The sequence below is a fragment of the Strongylocentrotus purpuratus genome, unplaced genomic scaffold (assembly GCF_000002235.5).
Source record: "Strongylocentrotus purpuratus isolate Spur 01 unplaced genomic scaffold, Spur_5.0 spur5_scaffold_12, whole genome shotgun sequence".
Lineage (NCBI taxonomy): Eukaryota > Metazoa > Echinodermata > Echinoidea > Camarodonta > Strongylocentrotidae > Strongylocentrotus > Strongylocentrotus purpuratus.
This window is the reverse complement of record NW_022145597.1, coordinates 27,956,904-27,979,057: the sequence shown is the minus strand read 5'-3', so window position 1 is coordinate 27,979,057 and position 22,154 is coordinate 27,956,904. Positions and strand designations below refer to the sequence as shown.

At 37.7% G+C, this 22,154-nt stretch overlaps 1 protein-coding gene across 5 annotated transcripts in view; it reads right to left on the bottom strand.

The window, feature by feature from the left end:
- Window positions 1-10,402: 10,402 nt before the first annotated feature.
- Window positions 10,403-22,154, bottom strand: part of LOC115922752 (G-protein coupled receptor GRL101-like) — a 52,611-nt gene continuing 40,859 nt past the window's right edge. For all 5 annotated transcript variants that reach the window (XM_030982297.1, XM_030982299.1, XM_030982296.1 and 2 more), the window contains 6 exons: window positions 20,718-20,789; window positions 19,954-20,025; window positions 17,442-17,513; window positions 16,436-16,507; window positions 15,555-15,626; window positions 10,403-14,253 (listed from right to left, as the gene is read on the bottom strand). In XM_030982297.1, coding sequence (XP_030838157.1) covers window positions 13,113-14,253; window positions 15,555-15,626; window positions 16,436-16,507; window positions 17,442-17,513; window positions 19,954-20,025; window positions 20,718-20,789 — 1,501 coding nt within the window. In that variant the 3' untranslated portion in view covers window positions 10,403-13,112. The remainder of the gene's footprint in view (window positions 14,254-15,554; window positions 15,627-16,435; window positions 16,508-17,441; window positions 17,514-19,953; window positions 20,026-20,717; window positions 20,790-22,154) is intronic.

Below are 22,154 nucleotides of genomic sequence, written 5' to 3'. Positions count from 1 at the left end.
AGATTTGTATTTTTCGTCTGCTTTTTTTCTTCTTCATTTTTCTCCCCCCCCCCCCAAAAAAAAAACAACCCTTTTCCTCCTTCTCTTTTTCTTCTTCTTCTTCTTCTTCTTCTTCTTCTTCTTCTTCTTCTTCTCCTTCTTCTGCTTCTTCTTCTACTAATAACTCACAGTCCGTATTATAGCTTGTGTAATAAAAACCACTCCATTCATTAACAAATTTCCCAAATTTCCTCGGGATTTTTGTGTCCTTTATAAGTTCGCTTAATACACGTTGGCCCGAATTCACAAAGGAGGTTTGTCGACAAACCTTGGTTTTCGTACGTCATATGACGCGTTTTACGCGTTTTTTACAAACCTGGTTTGTAAAGACCAAAAGGGGGTTTGGCGAAACAAAAGGAGGTTTGTGCTCAAACCTTGGTCTGAGCTCAAACCTTGCTTTGTGAATTCGGGCCATTGTGTTAGCTATGCCCATACTTTTCCATGGTAAGTAATTTTTTCACAATTATACAAAAGGTGAAAAAGCTTTATAATTTCTCTTTTCTTGCATGAAGATTCGTATTATTGTAATCAATGACTCGATAACCTTCAAAATCACCATCCGACACGGATTCCCTTTTCTGTTCCCCCGCAATGCTAAACTCTTATTGTTAGGCATATGTAGATTAAAGAATTGGGTTGAATGCATTGGGTAGTTAGGCTCAGGGGCAGATCCAGCCGGCGCCAAGGCAAAGGGGCCAAATAGGGGGCCCAGTTTGTGAGAAATATTTAGCGGCGAATCATTTTGCGTTGCAAGTCCAAGTCCATGGAGTGTCAAGATCACCAGAACCGACATTGTGGCCTGCCCCGATTCCCTGCATTTAGTCAACCAAGTCAAATTGTGAGTTGAATCCATATTTGTATTCCTTCTTCCTTATGATAAATTAGACGTGTTCATTTGTCATTGAAAGAGGCAAGGTCACAAGTGAACCTTTGTATTAGGCCTTAAAAAAGATGTTGTATTGCCCTTATGGTGCCAACAAAAATCGGTCGGTCGGTCGGAAATCTTTTTTTTTAAAACTTTTTTTTACTCCCTCTTTGGGCTGATACTCTCAGTTTTTAATACTTTAAAAAAAAAATCTTAAAAACGATAATAAAAAAAAACTTGTTTTAAAAGCCGACCGTAGATTTCGAAGACTTTTGGGTCGGTCGGTATTAAAGGACAATACAACATCTATTTTTTTTGGCCTTAGAGATATAGAATGAAGACTGCAAATCATTTCTCTAAAGTAAATTAATGTCACTCTTTATACATTATTTTGTTCAATTATGAAGATAAATGAAAGTACATGTTCTCAGGATATGAACTCTGTAATTCAGGCTCTTTCAAATTTTGAAAGGATATTTGTATGCAATATATGTAATTCATTATGACAGAAGCCTTTCTTTCTGTTATGTATTTTATTGTATTGACTGATGATTATTATAGTTCTTGCCATAAGATATAAGTAGATAATGAATATATTGGTATCATTCCATAGAATATTTATAGCTTGGGTTAACGTTTAATTTTAGATGGTCCTCTAGCTGTCCAAGTTTCATGCTACAATGGGTGGATCCCTATACCAGTAGCTACTAAAAAGAGTTGAAGGTGGTACTAGATGAAGCAACACGAAGCAACACCTTCGTTATGGTGGTCATTGCAGTCGGGCTTTAGCAAAGAACAACTGGAGTTTCAGCAAAAGTTACAGCTATGATTTCTTCATTCTAGATGAACAACCGTTTTAATCTCACATCTTGTAGGTGATTGCATCACTGAAGTGGGTTATTTAGTTTATATCTCCAGATTTTAACACGATAAACATGTATTTCTATTGTTATAAGAAATAAAGGAATACAGATAAGGAGATGATTTTCTTTGATACACTTTACACAATTTGAATTCATTGTTTATTGTGTAAATCCTCCTGTGAGATGATCAGAGAGTCTTAAATAGACACCGATTATAGTCAACTGAGTTTGCCCAGTTGTGACATCCGTCTAATAGCTTGTGGACAAAAACCCCACTTCTCTTATCAATAATTTACTCGGGATTTGTGTGTCCTTTATATGTTAGCTATCCTCATACTTTTCCATGGTAAGTGACTTTTCACAATTCACAAAAGCTTTATAGATTCTCTTTCTTTCGTAAAGAATGTTATTATTGTATTCAATGACTTGATAACCTACAAAAGCACCAACCGAAACGGATTCCCTTTTCAGCTTGCTCGTCAGAATACAGATTTTGCTCCGTGATAATTGCCAACACTGACCAATATTGTTAAGAATAATTGAGCTTTGTTGCAGAGGGCGCTACATTAAACAATTTGTTGGTGAGATTTTGAAAAACTGAGTGTCAAATTTGAAAGAACATACAATTTAAATGACAAAATCATTTTTGTTTAATCAAAATCGGTTAGAGACGGCTGAAATATCCATAAATATCACAATTTCTAATATTTGTTCGATAATTTGAACCAGCTGTTGAAAAATCGTTTTATTCCAGCCAATGCCGACGTTGGCTTTTTGTTGGCTTTTTCGTTTTGGCACTCTCAACCGGCAGGCCCGTGTTTTTTTTAATTATTAATTAATTGATTCATTAACGGTCACCGTATTTTTGTTAAAGTGGAGCTAAAGTAGTATGATTGTATTGTCTAAATTTCACACATGTTGGTGTCGAAAATTACCTTCATAGCAACTTTAGGTCTTAAAAGGACACACTAGAAATGTCATAAATAAGAATAAGAGCAATAATCATGCACTTTGAAGGCATTTACGGTCTGAAACAAGAACTCAACTATTCCTTTAACCCTAAACCCAACGTTATACCTTACCCTATATCAAAACTCCTAACCTAACCTAAAGCCTGATTGTAACCTTAAAACCCCTAACCCTACAACTTTGACGCAAAAAAGTCGGGAGCAATTGTCAAAGCAACGTTTGTATGTGTGTGTGTGTTTTTTTGTTTGCGCGTGTGTGTAGGTGTGCGTGTGCAAAACCTGTCCTTTTCCAGGAATATTTCCAGTTTTATCCCAATTTGTTTGTTGCTTTATGCCTTAAACCATTACTGACCACCGTTACTCTTCTTATAGAGTCAGATTCATGAATATTGGGATGGCGATATTACAGGTATAATGTTTCAAACTAAGTACTATTCCTTCTACTTCTCCTTCTTTACTTCTTTTTTCATTTTTTGTTTGTTTTCCTTCTTATTCTTCTACCCCTCCCCCTCCTTTTTGTTTGTCTCCTTTTTTTTTCGCTCAGGGGCTCGAATTGCCATTTTGATTTTATCACGACATGACGGAATCAACGTTGATTACCTATGAAAATAATGCTACTTTCACAATAAACGTAATTGCGATGCCTAATTCTAATTTAGATTATTTGCTGATTTCTGCTTTGCCGGACTGAAATTAAACTTTCTCGTCTACTTGGACTTTAGGACATACATTGCCGTTGGCGATGAGGGTTGGGGTTGGATCCCCCGATTAATCTAAAATTGCTGGCGGGGGAACGTTTTATCTTACAATAATTCTGTAAAAAATCACTGATAGAATATTCATAATGTTGGCAGTACTCCAGATAGCAATTGGAGACGAACCACTTCCAATTAAGCCATTTGACATAAGCCCTCACTCCCTACCCCCGTCATGAATTAAAAGTGTATTGCTGCTTCGCTAGTTATTCGGTTGTCAAACGATATCTGAAGGGTCAGAAATATTAAACGACAAAGTGTAAAGACAGGTAGAGGTGGCTAGTGGGGTGCAATAGTTCAATATTCAAATATATTTCCACTTTCTCAGATTACATACATAATAAAACATGAAACAAAACAAAACAGTGCTTGATCAAAATCGGTACAATAATAACGTTGCAATTACCAAATGATGTACATATTTATTTAGTGAACATATATATTGCATCATTATCAAAGAGTTGTAGAAAATACAGTATTTTCATCTTTATTTGAGAAAAAGCGGAGGAACCTATAAAAGAAACAGAACTTGTGAAGCTCTAGTTCCCCTTTTAGGCAAAATCAAACTGTATTCAAGAATGAAAAAAAGGGGGAAATATCGAGTTTAATTCAAGGACAGAGAGGCAAAAGGGAAAAGAATAGGATAGACAAGGATGAAGAAGGAAACAAGTGAAAGAACAGGAAAGAGGAGGGGAAGGGAAAGAAAGAAGGAGGAGACAGAGAAAGTGTGTGCAGGCACCTAATTTCATAAGAGTTTAAGCAAAAGGGTATAGTACGCGGGGTAATAAAGAGAAAGGGGAAAGGGAAATAGGGGAAAATGGAGGGGGAAGGAGGGGTATCATTGGGAAGAAAGTATTATGGAGAGAGAGGGGAATAATAAGGGAGATTTGAGGGAGTTAGGTGGACGGGAAGATATATTTTTAACAGTATACAGAAACAGAAGGGCTAGAAGCTAAAGAAAGAAGAGAGGGGGAGCTGAGAAAGAGGAAATAGTAAGAGTGTGTGTGTGAGAAAGAGAGAGAGGGAGAGATGGGGGAGGAGGGAGGGAGAGCTAGCTGAGGCCTTCTTCCACGCGGGGATCCCCTCCCCCCCCCAAAAAAAAGGAATGCTCTTAAGAGATCAACGATTAAAAAAAATTGTGAGTCGCACGTTTTCCTTCCAGATATAATGGACCGTGTCTTTAAAGGAAGGGTCTAAACACCATACTTTTTGAAAACCTGTGCGGCACATAGTAGTCAAGGTATAGTTAGGTGGATGAAGTGATATAGAATTTGCATCCAATTTGTTGAGATTTTGATATACTGTGATAACATATTGATAACATTTCTGAAATAAAAGTATGTGAATTTCTTTTTTAATTTTTGAACAAAAATCAATATAAAAAAAGTAATCCTGCTATGTTGTTTTTTCGCGAAATACGATTTTTCATTCTCAGCTATAATTTTCCTTCATTGGAAAATTAAGATTTTGCTGTCGAATTAAAGAGAAGTGACAACTAAAGCTTGGTGCATGAAACAGTAAAAGGTGGCTAGGTATGTCACATAATCAAGTAAATTGATGCGCCCATGTCATGCAAAAAGCATATCATCATGACAAGAAATTTATTATATATAATGATAATAATAGTGGGTTCTTGTATAGCGGTCATGTCTGTCAGACTTGACACTCCTTGTAAATTATCTTGAGGAACATCGTACAACAATGTGTCACGACCGAGCTTCTCATTTTCAGATGGAAGTGTGTATTCGGGAAGTAGGAAGGTGACTGTTGAATCGATCAGAGAGTCAATTTATGCACAGGAAGGAACAGATCGGGGTATCTGAGTAAACCCAGCAGTTGTTAATGCAACTGAAGAGGAACAAAGTAGTGCCTCGATCATGTCTGATAAAAAGAACGCGGGTGATAATATCGTGAAAAACAAGATAATAATAAATGTCATGATGTCTCCGAGAAGTCATGATAAACATCATTCACATCGTGTGCGATCGAGAGATAGAGATTCCAGAATGCACATTTTTTGTTTTGTCCCTAAAATTTGGCCGATCGATATTTCGTTCCGTTGGGGGGGGGGGGGGGGGGTAAGGACACCTCTTTTGGGTCACCCATTACCACATTATTATTATTATTTTTTTTTTTTTTAATTAACAAAACAATTAGGGGGGATTTCCTCCAAAATACACAAAACAAAAACAAATTGAGGGGGGAGGGGGTTCGACCCCCAAAACCACCCCCCCCCCCCCTGCGTACGCGCCTGAGGTTGCTGTATCTCAATACCATATTCTTTGAATGTTTGTACGCATATTTGATTTGTTTTGTTTGTAATGTAAAGAACTAAATGAATGACAGAGATTAGAACAAAATCATAATTCATCACAATCATCTCTCTCTCTCTTTCTATCTATTTATCTAGCTATCTCTGTCTGTCTCCGTCTGTTTGTCTGTCTCTCTCTCTCTGTCTCCCTCCTCCCCTCCCTCTCTGAATACGTCAGGAATTTCGTGAAATTGGAATTGTGCTTCAGTGTGTTTTATCTCCGCATCGCGTTGTTGTTGTGTGTTTTTTAAAAAATTTTTCAAAGGGTGTGGCTAATAAGGAGTTAATCACCGTAGTCTTGGTATTCTTTTATTTATTCGAAAATAAATGATATTGAAAATATAGTAATTCATTATATGTTACGAAACAATAAAGAAAGAAGTGCAAACAAAAGCACAACAGGTGGACAATGATGAGAAACATATAGGCACGCTAAAACAAGACCAATATCTATAAAACAAATAACCGCGATTCGGGGGCAAGGACAAAAATGATAGCAATCAATAATAAAAAGCTAGTCGTGTTACCATCCCCCTTTCGATAATCGATAATGGTAATATATCATGTTAATAGAACACATATGAAAAACAAATAAGGCAAAACATTTGTAAATCTATGTCGGCCTTTTATTTTTTTCAATGGGGGGGGGGGGGATCATGATTATTCAGACAGAACTGCCATCTGAAAAAAAGCCGTCGTGTGCCTTATCATATTACCATCTTACCACTATTGCCTAAATATATTTTATGGAATAAAATGACACACAAATCCCATTTATCAGGATAACCATTGAACATCTAGACTGGTTTTGGTTATCCCTCGTGAGAAATCAATATATTTGTCTTCGTCTCCATTTGTGTTCTCGTTCAACCTATCGTGTCAATAAAACTGTGTTAATCCTCGTTTCGTGATCAGTTCTGTAGATGGCATGTACATGTATACATGAAATGATGATGATGATGATGATGATGATGATGATGATGATGATGCTTCCAATATTGTAATAAAATAGTAATGATAGTAACAATTATTTTCTTCATCTTGCACTCGCTTTTCTTCATTGCCAGAAAACTTGTTTTTATGTTGCCTTGCATTTTTTTCTTCAACAATGGTAGTATCTTTGCCCAGGAAAAGTCTCATATTCGTGGCTATACCGCCGGAGTTACTCAAGACAAGAGTGATTTTCCATGGTGAGAGGGAGGAAGAGTATAGGGGTCGTTTTTCAGAACATAACATTTGGATATTTCATATGCCCGCTCAAACCAAGACCGGCTTTAGGTTGATCAAGACATTTTACTCAAATCTGCTCTAAAAGGGTTACATGCCCTCGTAAAGGTATATAAGTTAGAGTGGTTGTTTGTATTGTCATGTAGATTGACATATGTTAGGCCTACATCCTCTTCTTTCAAAACGGTAATCTTAGTTACTTCTTTACATTCGTTTGTTCCTCTTAGGGCGGGGTCCGGTCCAGGCAGCTGAGATAAGCGTTTCATAAAAGAGGAGGTCAATACATGTATGATTCGCTAAATTGGTCACATTGATAAAATAAAAAGCGTATTGTCAGAGTTCCGGCACTGGTAATTAGTAATTGGTAATTGAGAGTAAGGTCAGTTATTTGTAGCCAAGTAAAACGCGGCGTATCGCAAATTTTATTCAAAAGGAATAGTCCTAGGTCTTTATGAATAGGCCTACTATAGGCCTAATAATATTATTATATGAATAACTACAATACATCGCCATGTAATCATCTTCATCAACAAAACCAATAATCCAAAGCCTTGAATCATAAATAATAACATGCAATAATATAGCTGTCTCATAATGCCTTTTTTCTTCGTATCATAGACCTGTCAATGTTTAAATAACTCTTTTTGTGTTTCATATTCTACTTTCTAACTATTCATCTAAATCAGTTATGTAAATACAATGACGTAAAAGATAAATATGGAGTCAAAACTAAAACATATGGAACGGACAGACGCGTACGCGTCCGTCTCCAGCTGTACGGGTATTGAGAGGGCCTTTTTTTTCGATCCGAACACTAACTTTTTTCCACGTAACGTTATTATTTTTGTAATACATGAGATGAATTAATATATCTAAATAATACTGTAAACTGTACATCCATATAACTATACCAGTGGCGGATTCAGGGGGCACAGGGGACACGTGCCCCCATCCCCTGGTAAAAAAAATAGGGGGAAAGGGGAAGAGGGAAAGAAAAAGGGAGAAAGGGAGAAAAAGGAGGGGGAAAGAAAAGGAGAGGGAAAAGGGAAGAGAGAAAGAAGAAGAAAATAGGAAGGAGAGAAAATGGAAGAGGAGAAAAAGGAGGGGGAAAGCCTTTTATCTCTTCTCTCTCTCTCTCTCTCTCTCTCTCTTCTTCCCCTTTCTTCCTTTCCCCCTCCTTGTTCTCCTCTTCCCTTTTCTCTCCTCCCTCTTTTTTTCCTCTTTCTCTTTTCCTTTTTCTTTCCTTTTCCCTCCTTTTTTTTTCCTCCTCCTTTTTCTCCTTTTCCCTTTTTCTTACCCCCTTCCCCCTTTCCCTACCCTTTTTACCGGGGGAGGGGGGCATGTGCCCCCTGTGCCCCCCTGAATCCGCCACTGGTATAGTTGTACAGTTTCCTGCGTTCTGATTGGCCGGCTGGATAGACGTATAGTTGTATAGTTGTACGGATAGTGGCATGCTTGGCCCGCCTTATAGCCCGCCATATTTACCTCGACTAGCTCTTAACACGACCTTTAAAAAAACAAAGAAAATGCAATAAATGTTCAATAATTCATTGCATTCCCCCCCCCCCCCCCCGTCCCCAACAGGAAAAAATGCTCTGTAGGGCCATGCATTATGGTTCAAGGCATGCCCACATAGAAGATTTTGTATGTTGGGGGTCGGGGCAAACTGCAATGAAGTATTGAAAATTTATTGCATTTTCTTTGTTTTTTTGTTTTTGTGGGGGCGTCGACGTACCCTAGCGCCCGCTGCGTACAGTCATGATTCATTGGCTAAGCAAAGGCCTGGTTACTGTGAGCCCCCATGATCAAAACCGTGTCAATGTGCTATATTAGTGCCATTTTATGAGGTATTAATCCCCATTACTGTCAGTTAGGTCCCCTAGTTGATTAGCATTGTAGCACACACATGCTTTAGCAGTCACGCAAAATAAACACTCCCCAATTGTCATTCAATAAAATCTGAGAATGTATACTATTATCTAGATCTATTAGGAATAAATCATTGTCAAAATCAATCAATAAATTGGGGTTAAGAAAAAAATTATTCCACCATTATGACCAACAGTGTACATTTATGAAATGGTTTTAAATTTGATTTTTTTTTTAAACGCAACATTATTTTGTGGACAACCGTGACCTCTTATATTGTGGCAAAATAGGTGAGTGCCACCCCCCCCCCCCCTCTTCCCACCGACGAAAGTTTTGTATGTACGCCAGAGCCGAGTGTTGTGTCTTTTATGCTTTGTTTGTTCCTTAATCGGGACTGCACTACATAGCTACTTGCGCCCTCTATATAGCAAACCATTCCTAAGCGGTACCCGTTGGTCCCCTATGTTTCCCTTTTTCTTATGATAATTGAGAGATGATTTGATGATATAACCACCTGCAAGTGACCATGCAGGGAGGTCTAATCCCTCCTGGCCAAACTAGTGCAGATAGGCTTTAACTGAGCTATCATCGGTATGATAACAATTAATTTTATAACGAATTTAGTTTTGATGATCAAATGCAGTGATTTCAGTTACAGATTCAAGGTACAAATGAATATCCACAGTAGGAACAGTTTTTTAGGGTTTCACTGAGTGATTTCAAATACGGTGTTGAAAGCTGGTGTTGGTGTTGTGAGAACACCAACACCAGCCACAACACCGAACTTGAAATCAGGCTGGTGTTGGGATTGACCTCAGGAAATATGACTTTTTTCCGCTAGTCTGTGTTGAGGCTGGTGTTGAATGTCGTCTGCTGAACCGAGTATCGCGGTTGGTGTTAACGATTTACGTGTTATTTTCCCATTCACCAACACCAGCCCCTAGGGATTGGGAAATTCATGATTTCAAGTTCGGTGTTGGTGTTGGTGTTGCAGTATACCGCAGGTAACTATGCGGACATCTGGTTCGAATCTCACGATTGTAAAGTCAAAACAGAAGTAAATCATGGGAGCTATATATGTTTTTCAACAGAAATATATTTGAACTTCTGAGTTTTTGATATGAATTTACATTTGATATTCGATATGATGTAATATATTTGATTTGTAATATTCTTTATTGTATTCACTCAATAAATAATATTAATTCATACAAATTGTAATATATAACATATTGGAACCAATTACAGAGTACAAAATACAGTAATCTCAATTAAATTGAATGAATTAATATTGTTATAACCCCCCCCCTCTATATTTTGTTCTGTAGTACTAGTATCTCTATTACATATTATAATTTATAACATATTGGAACAAAGTACAGACTACAATTAACTTAGTTATATCGAATGAATAAAGTTTGTTATATCCCCTACCCCCGTTAAAAACAAAACCAACAACTACAAACACAAAACAAAAACAGAAAACAAAACAAACAACAACAAAAAAAAAAAAAAAAAAAAAAAAAAAAAAACGAAACGAGACCGGTCAATCACACACAGCTGTGAACCGGGCAGGCCCCCCTTTCCTCATCCCTTGCATTTTCTTGCATATTGTCCATGTTTACCTTGAGATGTTCCCATTTTTTATAGTGGAGCGTCAACGTATTTCGTTCAGTAGCACTCTTTCTTTCTTCCTGTTTACTTTTGAATATTTTCTCTCTTATTTCTTCAATACTTGGAGGCTTCTTTTTTTCCCTACTAATAAATATCAAAATATATTTAATTAATAAAACCACGTGATTAATCATTTGCCTATCTTCGGTTATTTCGTCTAATCCAATGTGAACTTCCTTCCAGCTCATATCTTTAAGGATTGGAATATCCAAACTATCACTACATTGATCCCATAATTTTCTCACCATTTCGCATTCAAAAAATATGTGCCTATATGTTTCCTCTTCTTTTCCACAAAATGAGCATTTATCACTTAATATGAAATGAAACCTATATAAATAACGATTGACATAAACAATTTTATAAAGCATTTTGAATTGAAATTCTCTTAGTTTATTATCTAAAGTACTAATTCTTGGTCGGACAAAAACCTTTTCAATTTCTTTAACCGACAGATTGTATGATGAATGTAATTCTGAAAACTGACAGGGACGTCTTGCATTTTTTGTATGCATGCCCTGTACAGATTCTTCGAACAAACCGATTCAAATTGGAATTTTTTTTTTGTGAACATAAATTCTATTTTTAGATCATGAAATGAAATTTGCCTCTTTGTTAATTCGATTTTCCATTCCTTAGGTATATTACCATAGATTTCTTTAAGCATTGATATTTCCTCTTCCTCTAGTCCCATACATCTGAAATAAGTTTCCGACTTTAATGTTCCTTTTCCATCTATAATATGGTACAATCTATAAGTATTTTTTAAGAAAAGATTTTCATTGAAGTATGTTTTTCCACTATTGTGTATAAACCTATTATTTAAAAAAATTTCATTCCCTTTGTGAGTTGTATCTTTTTTAATAAAATCATTCATATCTAACCAAATATTTATTAAATCCCGATAGTATTTTGGTAATTGTATATCGATCTTGTTAGGTAAATAGTTACAGTAAAAAATAAGATTTCCTCCGAAAGGTCTCATTAAAAATTTGAAATACTTTTTCCATTTAACTCTCTGGTTTCCTGTTACAAGTCTTTTAATCCACATCACCTTTTATACTTTCACAAAAAGTTGAAAGTTGAGCATTTTTAATCCTCCTTGCTTGTAATCAAAATACATCGTACTTTTTTAAATTTTGTCTTTACCTCGCCATAGAAAATTAAAATAGATCTCATCAATTTCTTTTATAACCCATTCAGGCACTGGAGTCAAAGAGCTTACATAGATTAGTTTTGAATATGCGTATGTTTTCAGTAAATGAATTTTCCCTATCAAAGTAAGATCTCTTTGTTTCCACCAATTTAACAATTTCTTTATTTTGCTTAATATTTCTTTGTAATTCATCTCTTCCGCCACATTGGGATCTAATGTAAAATATATACCGAGTATTTTTAAAATGTGTGCCTCCTTTCCAAAAGGATACACAGTCGCAGAGCCAACAGAAGATCCTAAGGGTAAAATGAATGTTTTATTTCCATTAATCTTTAGTCCTGATATTTTCCTAAAATTTTCCATGATTACCTCTATTCTGTTAATCGAGTTTATGTCTCGTACAAAAATTGACATGTCATCTGCATATAAGATCATCTTTATTTCTGTTTCTCCAAAACAAATACCTTTTACCAACTTATCATTTCTAATGCAGTGAGTTAAGCATTCTATGCATAAAATAAATAAATATGGAGATAACGGATCTCCTTGTCTTACACCCCTTTGAACTTTAAAATATCCGGTTGATTTACCCCCATTAAAAACACAACTTTGAGCATTGGTAAGTAAAATTGTAACCCATTCACAAAACATTTTCATACATTTGGTTACATTACAAAATAGGCTTATTGACTTTTTCAACTAAAAACAAAGTGATCCCTTATGTGGTTTCTGACAGAGTGGATTTCCACTTCATTGTTCTACTGAAAGAGTGCATCAAGTTATACACGTTATCCTTTTACTAACAAAGTGGTCTCAGTGATCTAATATCAACTGGAATTATCTAGTAATTAATCGAGTAATCTCTACACCAGTTGGGAATAATAATAATAATAATAATAATAGTAATAATAATATTGGATATTTGTATAGCACACATAATTTTCCACCACTTAAGGTGCTCAAGGCGCTCCAATATTACCCCGGCTCTTCTAAGCTACTGTATTAGTGCTCACAACATTCATGGAATTCCTCCCTGCCGGTACCATTTAACACCTGGGTGAAGAGTGGCAAATCTAGATTAATGCAATGTCTATTAAAGGACAGGCATTAGTTACCTCGATGGAACTCGAACCGCGAATCCTGTGATCGTCAGTCCGACGACGTATACTAGACCACCTTACACCTGTCCTGGTGATCAGATATTATTTTTTGCTGCATGGAGCATGTGTATGTGTGCGTGTGTGTGCGTGTGTGTGCGTGCGTGTGCGTGTGACTGTGTTTGTGAGCTGTTTTCTTCTTTTTTTGCACACTGACATCTCATTTTGTGCAATTTATTTAGCCAACACGAGATCAAACTGTGTTTTAACACCATGAGAAAAAAAAATCTATAATCTGGTGTCGTGTTCGCTGCTTTTATTTGCAACCACTGTACTGATTGTCTTCATCGACTTCTGACTCGCATTAGCCCTCTTCTTCTTCTGACCGATGAACTCCGTGAATGTGTAGAGATAAGGATTCAAGGTAGAGTTGATGGGCAAGATGAAGACGGCCGACCAGGCGTAGAGCGAGACAGGGAGCTCGACCAGCCTGGCCTGGGAGAGGATCCCCATGATGATGACTGGCATCCAGCACAAGAAATCGGTGCCGACGATGATGGCCATCTTGAAGGCGATCCTCACCTCCTGGTCGTGCGGGGATCCCGTTTTGCGGTCCTTCCCGATGCTGTTTGCTGATTTTCTCACCTGGACGAAGATGATGATGTAACAGATGAGGATGAATAAGAAGCAGATGAGGTTGATACCCAAGAAAAGTACTATGGAATAAATCCAAGATGGCTGGAGGCTCCCGTCATTGTTAGGCGTAAAGACAGGTATGGCTAGGGTGTGATCGTAGACTAGAGTTCCCGTCCCTGTTGAATCTACGCTCAGGGGCAGACCGATGCAGACGTCGGATAGCCCGTAGAACCCAGGCACGAATGAGCCAATCACCACGGGCCCCAGGCTGATGATGATAGTGATGACCCATGTGATGCCGACACAAACCCGCGCCGACTCGGAGTGGAATTTGAATCTGCTGAACGGGAACACGACACTCAGGAATCGATCGACGGTGATGATCGTCAAAAAGAACACAGAGCTCTCACTTGATAGGATGGCAAGGGCACCTGCAAACCTGCAGAGACCAGAGCTTCTCCAGTGCGGCGCTTTGAGGAAGTAGTATTCCCCGTAATAGGTATCAGCTGATGCTATAATGATCATGAAAATACCCATGAACCAATCAGCGATGGCTAAGTTCGAGATGAAAAAAACTTGCGCATGATTCCTCGTGTTCGATCGCTTCTTGCGGCATCGGATGAAAATAACCATGGTGTTGCCGAAGAGGGCACCGAACCCGAGTACCCACATGGCGATTCGCAGGACGTTGTTAGGCATGAGTCTGGTGCAGGAGTCTAGCGAGGACATCGAAGCTTGTGAGCATTGATCGGCACTGTCAAAGAGACAGCAGAGACGGTAGTCATCCGTCGAGCTGGGGATTAAACAAAAACGGTTCAACTTGTTACCTACGAATTAATTCGCATGCCCGCTGTACACGGGTCGTTATTTTGCTGAAGTAGGACTGCGTGAACGAGTGGTGCAGTATTTGAAGCACCATGTTCCATGTTAGAGTGACATACTAAGACGAATGCAGATGAATAGTGCAAACATTGCACTGAATTACTAACGTATACGCTACTTAATAGCGCAATTAGTAAGGCAATAGAAATGACGTCTCGCACACAACCGGCAGAAGGTACGTAGTGTCTGTATATATAGGTATTTGGATACCAATAACACCAATCTAATTAAAATATCAAGTAAATTCTTCAACCTAAAGAATCCTTCGTGAAATATTAGGATAAAAAGCGTTACTGAGTATTGAAAAAGAGAGAAAAGAAAACTGAATTATCCTTGCACGTAATTGTTCAAGACTTTACATACGTGATCTAGAGCACGCGTAGGTCGGTATGCATGTTTATTGGAGCATAATAGGTGACCTACATGAAGGCCTACTATTGTCCCATAATGAACAAAGATCCTCAAAGATTAGTACGCAAAGCTTTCACACAGACATACCTGTGTAGAAAGACTGTTCAACAAACAGAAGAAAAGTGGTTAGTATAGCCCCCCCCCCCCCCCCACTCAGTGTTATTTAGGGTACGCATATGCTCGTTTCCTCTTTTTGAAAGCACCCCCTATCTGAGGACTGCCAACATTTCCGAACCCCCTTTCGCGGGCTTTTTGCGGGCTTTTCCTGCCTTGGAGACCCCCCTAAATCATGAAAAATTCTCAATGTACCCCCCTAAATTCGGAATAATTTCTCAGGAGACCAAAGAGATGAGAGAAAAAAAAGAAAAAATACCCCCTTTTTAAAGAAATCTGCGGGCGAAAAGTTAATACACCCCTTTTTTTTTTACAATTCTCGGGCCGGACTCTGTCGCACGAAAAGTACCCCTTTACCAGATATTTTGGTAACACGCATGGGGTCATTCCGACCCCGGAGTGGGGGGGGGGGGGGGCGGGGTATAGGCAGGTGGTCATTCCATACACGTTCTTTAAGTCACATTGTTTCAATGAGAAACATTATTCGAGGGAAACAGAAAGTGTAGTCCGTATAGAGAGGAGGTCTCTAAAGCAGGATTGACTGTAATGGGAAGTGGAATCATTCCTTTGATAGCACAGTATGTTAGTGCCAATAATTTTTGTTCCTACCAGCACTCTTGGCATGCCAGCGACGGTGTAAAACGGTGCTAAAAGCAAATAAAAGGTTAAGAATAAGATATAACTTACAGGTATTGGATACTCTCGATTCCCCTGAACATGTCTGGTTCAAGATGGTTAAGCTGAACCTCCACCAACTGCCTAGAAGTTATATCAAAATATATTAAAAAAACAAAAACAAAAATAATAGACAAATGATACGAGATTTGTGCGAATGAGACTGGTTAATCGTTAGTTTGTTTCTTTTTATTCGTTTGTGGCTTTTTTTTAAAGTACAAAATCATGTATAGATCAATATTAATGAGAAGGTTGAGTTCGGGTATCAGGAAAAAGTGGTGGTGAGCTTAATTATCATGATCATTTTCTTTCGAATTCATGGCCCCGTCTTATAAACTGATTAATTACAACTTATTTGCAATTGATATCAATCGCAACGATTTACATAAGAGATAGATGACTGTAAACTTGCGATTGATTGGAGGACTTGCGACTCTTATAAGACGGGGCCAAGGACGGGGCGATGTGGCGTGCGCCTGTAATCCAGCTCATAATGGAAGTTACAAACTGATTCAGCCGAGGACACAGGTTCGAAACTGAGTCACGTATTTCGTATGGTGACGTTAGAGGTTGGTCCCCAGACGTTAATAATCATATCTGATTGATACACGTCTGTAAATATCCAAACACACACACACACACACTCACCTGTTTCATTAAACCTGTTATCAATAACAAGTTTTAATGACTATCATAAGCTACTGAAATCGTTGCATTTGATTGGCTGCGAGCAGATTCATCATGAAAAATTAGCGTTTGTTATTGATAACAAATTTTATGAAACAGGGACTTGGTATCAGGAAAGCTCTTCCCGTAAAAAAACAGCCAACAAATTCACCGCCGTGCATATGAGCTAAGTTAGTATTTGTCGCGGTCTTTCGCTTTTTACTTACAAGTTTTGGATTTTATTCGTGTTGTCAAAAGTGCCAGGCTCGATATACGACAATGGGTTACGTCGGAATGATCTGAAGAAGAAAAAAATAATAAAAGACAACAATATCGACAACAACATCAAAAATAATACCAATAATATACATACTACTAAAAATGATAGTAATAATATAATAATTAAATAATACCAAATACCATACTGATAGTTACTAATACTATTTATACCGATAATGATGTTTACAATGTTGGATATGATTAAAATAAAATCTATTTAAAGATAATTGGTCCGTCATCGACAGGGCCGGATCCAGGTTAGGGGTACAAGCTGAGTCAGAATATTCTCTCACAAGTAAGATTTGTCTTCCTTCTGTGTATTTCAGAAATATAGGTTTAAGATTTTGCTGGATTATGCGGGAGTATATTTTCCCGATTCTGTCCTGGGTAGGCTATTCTACTCTCTGTCTTCACTGCCAATAATTGTGCAGAAATTCTATTGTAACTTAAAACTAGGAATTTGCAAGCCCCCCCCCCCCTCAATGTATGTGTAGCAGGAAGATGAGTGTATGAAAGAATGTGCTAAATTTCAGATGAAAAGGTTTTCTCTCTATGAGTGAAAATGGACTCCCTCATTTTGTACACAACGAATTGGGTGAATTAAACAACGCCTGTTGGCACAATATTCATTATGAGACAAATTACAATCAAAATAATGTCTCTTCAAATTTGAATTTTGCAACTGGCGTTGTTTAATTCACCCAATTTCATGAAAGTTTTCAATTCTGATTTTTTTAAAACACCTTTTTGGCCTTTTTACAAGTTTTGAGATTTCACCATACATATCCCTTCAATATAAACGCATATACATGGACATACGCTGATTGCTTTCAAGGTTGAAGAAAAGAGTCTGAAGTAAATGGAATTTAGGGATAAAGGAAGAGATGGTAAAGCTCATATATATTGGGGGAAAATTTGCAATGAGCTTGAGATTAAAAAATATTGTAAACATACATCCATTCCACACTAGAAAGTCCATCGAGCATTCCTTTACGGAGTTCGGTTAGCTTGTTGTCCGTAAAAGATCTGTCATTAAGAAAAAAACAAGACTGGTTATACCATATATCAACATCATTCAGCTAAAAAGAATTAAATGAAGTAACTAACAAAACATAATAATAAGGAGTATAATGTATATATATGTATAAATGAATAGTAAACTGGAAGATTTAATATGTATTTTACAATCTACCTACATACATACAATAAGTTTCTAAATATTCGTTTATATGTATAAACATTGATATATCGAGGGGGAAAAATGTCTCATTAAATGTTATGAACTTTTCTGAGCAGGTTACTTATATTGGATGGCTTTGAGTGTGATACTTATATAATATTGACTGGCCTTGAGGGAGATACCACATTGCCCAAACTAGACTCATTAGTCTATTAGAACCAGGGCTCAAATTAATTTTTTGTCCACGGGGGCTCTTCCCCCCAAAAAGAGCCCCCGTGAGCCTTCTCACGAGGGCTCTTTTAGTACTGACGGGGGCTCTTTTCCATTGGATTGGTACATATGATACTCTTCAATTATTTGCTATTTCATCATCATCACTTTAATCAGCATTTTCCCTCTTACAAATTTACAAGTTACATAGCTGTTCCTGACTTTCATCCCGTGATGACATTCTCTCGATTTTTTCTCGTTCTGCACATAATTTCCTCCTCATTATTCGGAGCAACCTTTACATTATTTCTTTACTGAGCCGCGTAGCGGCGAGGCGATTTTGTGTGTGTGCTATTTTGGACAGGCGCGGATCAACGGTCCGATTCTACCGCCCCCCTAGCCTCCCAAACCGGTAAAAAAAATAGGATAGTAACGTAAACTTTACCTTACAAAATTAAATAAAAAACGCCCCCCCCCTGACCTGCCAGTGACACAAATGCGGCATCAAAATATTTGTGCTTCTCTGACCGTAATTAAATGCCTAAAATCCCTGAACCCCCCACCCACACACCAATTTACGCTCGCTACCCTCTACCTGATCGTAAATACTTTAGCCCCCCCCCCCCACTTTCATAAACGTTCACCTGAGATAGGTGAAAGTAAGAGTTAAAAAGAAAGTCAACGGCGCTTTACCTCCCCCCCCCCCCTGAAAAAAATATAATAGATTAGTGGTCCTCCTGTCCAGCATCCCCCCTCTCGCTTTAATATTTACCGGCCGGCTGAGTCGGCGCAAAAATGTTCCCAAAAAACTTGACCCCCCCTAAACAAATATATGTGCATTTATCCAGACCCCCCCCCCCCCCCCGCTCATTCGCCGATCGCCGGCTGGCTGATTCGCCGCTAAATATTTTCTCAAGATTTGGCCCTCCCCCCCCCCCCCCCCACCTCTTGCCGCCGGCTGGTTCGCCCCTGATTTTGGACCCCCGTAAGTGATGTTTTCCTGGCATCTACTTACATGCGAAGCATCGTCCACGAGCCGCATAGCGGCGAGGCGATTTTTGTTGTTGTTGCTATTTTGAACCCCCGTATTATTTTCCTGGCATCTACGTTTTTCTATGCACATCACATTTTCAACATCACATTTTCACTTGGCAGCCCAAGGGGGCCGGGGGAGGGGGGGGGGGAGGAGGGGTTATGCGTGTTACCAAAATGTCCGGTAAAGGGGTACTTTTCGTGCGACAAAGTCCGGCCCGAGAATTGTAAAAAAAAAAGGGGTGTTTTTAACATTTCACCCGGAGATTTCTTAAAAAAGGGGGTGTTTTTTTTTGGACTCCTGAGAAATTATTCCGAATTTAGGTGAGTACATTGAGCATTTTTCATGAATAAGGGGGTCTCCGAGGCAGGAAAAGCCCGCGAAAAGCCCGCGAAAGAGGGGTTCGGAAATGTTGGCAGCCCTCAGATAGGGGGTGCTTTCAAAAAGAGGGAACAAGCATAATGCGTACCCTAAATAACACTGAGTGGGGGGGGGGCCGGGGTTTCTGCCCTTGCGCGATTGCCTCCAGCTCCAGCAGACATGGCGCGGCAGCGTGCACACGTGCCGTTACTAACGGCGCAGTAGGCCTATAACCACTGCTGATGGCGGCACTGCACTGCGAGCTGAATCGGTAATAATAGGCCTACTCATAGAACGGTAAATCTTGCACGCTAATCTAAGTTCTATTTCATTGGTTTAAGGTTTAAAAATTGAAACTCAATATTGTGTTAAATTTATAACAGAAAAGATAATCTTTATTTTATAATTCCACGGGGGCGATTTTTAATTTTGCAATCGCCCCCGTGAGCTACCTGACGGGGAAGATTATGTAGCTCACGGGGGCGAATCGCCCACCGCCCCCGTGTATTTTGAGCGCTGATTAGAACTATTATTAGCCGTGAGGACATTATACCTTTCTTAGACGTCCATTACATTTTCGCGGTAAAGTTGTCGTCGATTTTACGACTGACATTTTTATTTTCATTTTGGAAGAAAGATGAGGGTGATGCATAAAGATGCGAGTTAGATTCAAAATGACTTACATGCCGGTGATTTTGTCGAGTCCACTGAATGCCCCAGTCTCAATCATGCTGATAGAGTTATTCCGAAGTATCCTTAAAAAAAGAATTAAATGTACATAAAGAATACAAATGGGAAAAATGGAAGTTGAATTGAAATGAACTAAAATGGTATTTATTAAAATAAAAAATAAAAAATAAATATACAAATCTATATCATAGTCAATTATTATGAAGGAGAGAAATATAAAGATAGAGAGAAATAGAGGGAGGAGAGGGAGAGGCGAGAAAGAAAAGCGAGAAAACGAAACAACGATATAGAGGCAGAGGTGTGACAGTCTAACGGAAGAACATATTGTAAATTGCATAATAAATGAGTGGATTCAACATATTGAATTAAAAAGCTTACTGAACTTATCACTTTTACTCAGCTCAGTCTATTGAGTGGCTATTAGAAGGGGACAAACGCTTATCATTAGCCTTTAAATTATAAAAGCATTTTGAACAATTAAATGAGATTTCTTGGCTTCGAAAGTATGTTTTTGGAAGGACGTGATTCAGATTTTTTTTTTTTTGAACTTCAGTAAACGACTTGAAATTGGTTAGATTTACGACAAACACTTTTTGATAATCTAATTAAACAAAAATATGAGCAAACTTATAATGATGATTTAAACCAAAAAATAAGTTTATAGATAATGCACATCAATTTTGCTTCTTAATAATGAAATTTTAAGACGGCGTGGAAAATATTGGAATAAAACTTGTTCATATCAAACTATACTTACAAGTCCGTTATATTTCCGAGATCCTGGAATGTCCCCGAACTTATTGATTCTAACTTATTATGACCGAGGTCTCTGTAAATCAAAATCATTGTGATATGTTTCATCAAAGTATATTATTTAATTAGAAAGATATACATATACGTTAAGGAGGAAAACAATCTTTAGAGCAAACTGAATACAAAAAATATCTGGGAAAAATATCGGGGGACTATATGCATATGTTATTACAAAAAGAGTGTTTCTGCTGGATATAATTTTCTTTCTGTTTTGCTATAAACACTGCATTGTAAATTGATTTATAATGTATTTATGTTTACAAACAGAATGTTGATTTGTAACATTAAATTGTAAATTGATTTATATAATTATATGTTTCCGAGTCGAAACAGAATATTGATTTGTTACATTGCATTGTAAATTGATTTATATGTTTATAAACAGAATAATGATGTACATCAATGGATTTTAATAAATACAATACAACACAATACATCATAATGCATTGGAAAATAACTGGAAAAATATATATCGAGATATGAAATATAGTCATGTGAAGCAAATGCGTGTAATTCAATGTGATATAAACTGATAAAAGTGAAACCATTACCCCTACTCATACAAATCCACCAAATACCACAAACAAATTTACATGATACAAAGGAAAATAAATATTGTCATGAAAATACATGTATAAGAATTGCACATACAAGAACATAACCAAGAAAAAAGTGCAAAAAATTAAAGTAGGTTAGAATCACCATTTATTCCCTTGCTTCGTTTCAAAGCAAACATGCTCTATTTAATTGAAAGTGTCACCTCTTGCACACGAGGCGTCCATCTGATTGCGCGATACTATAGGGACTTTTAGATTTGCATGTCGACATAGTGGACTGCTACGTGTGACATCTTTTAAGGCAATGTAACGTCCGTTTAAGGCACTGCCAGTAGGGACTTTTAGATTGAGTGGACAAGAACACGACGAACGCCAACTGATCATGCGTGTCAACGTACTCAACTGCCCATGTTGACTACAATTAGAAATCTTTTAGATTGCACTCGACGATATACATGCATGCAGGAAGTAACACTATGAACATGACAGACAAAGAAAGAGATCAAACTATACAGTTCCTCATTCTACCATCAACAAGCCATTTTCGAAATGTAACCAAACTTAATGCATAAGTCTTTGTGTATTGCCTCAATACAAATTATTTCATTCACCTGATAAGAATAATATTAATTCAATAGTTAGAATGCAAACTGCATATTTAAAGTGTCGCTAGGTAGGTCAAGCCATAATGTTTGTTCAACCTGGCAACAACTAATGTATGCAGTTTGGATTCTGTCTATTGACATACTATTATTCTTACCATGGAGAATGAAATAATTTTTATTGAGGCACTTCACAAAGACTTATGCATTAAATTTGGTGAC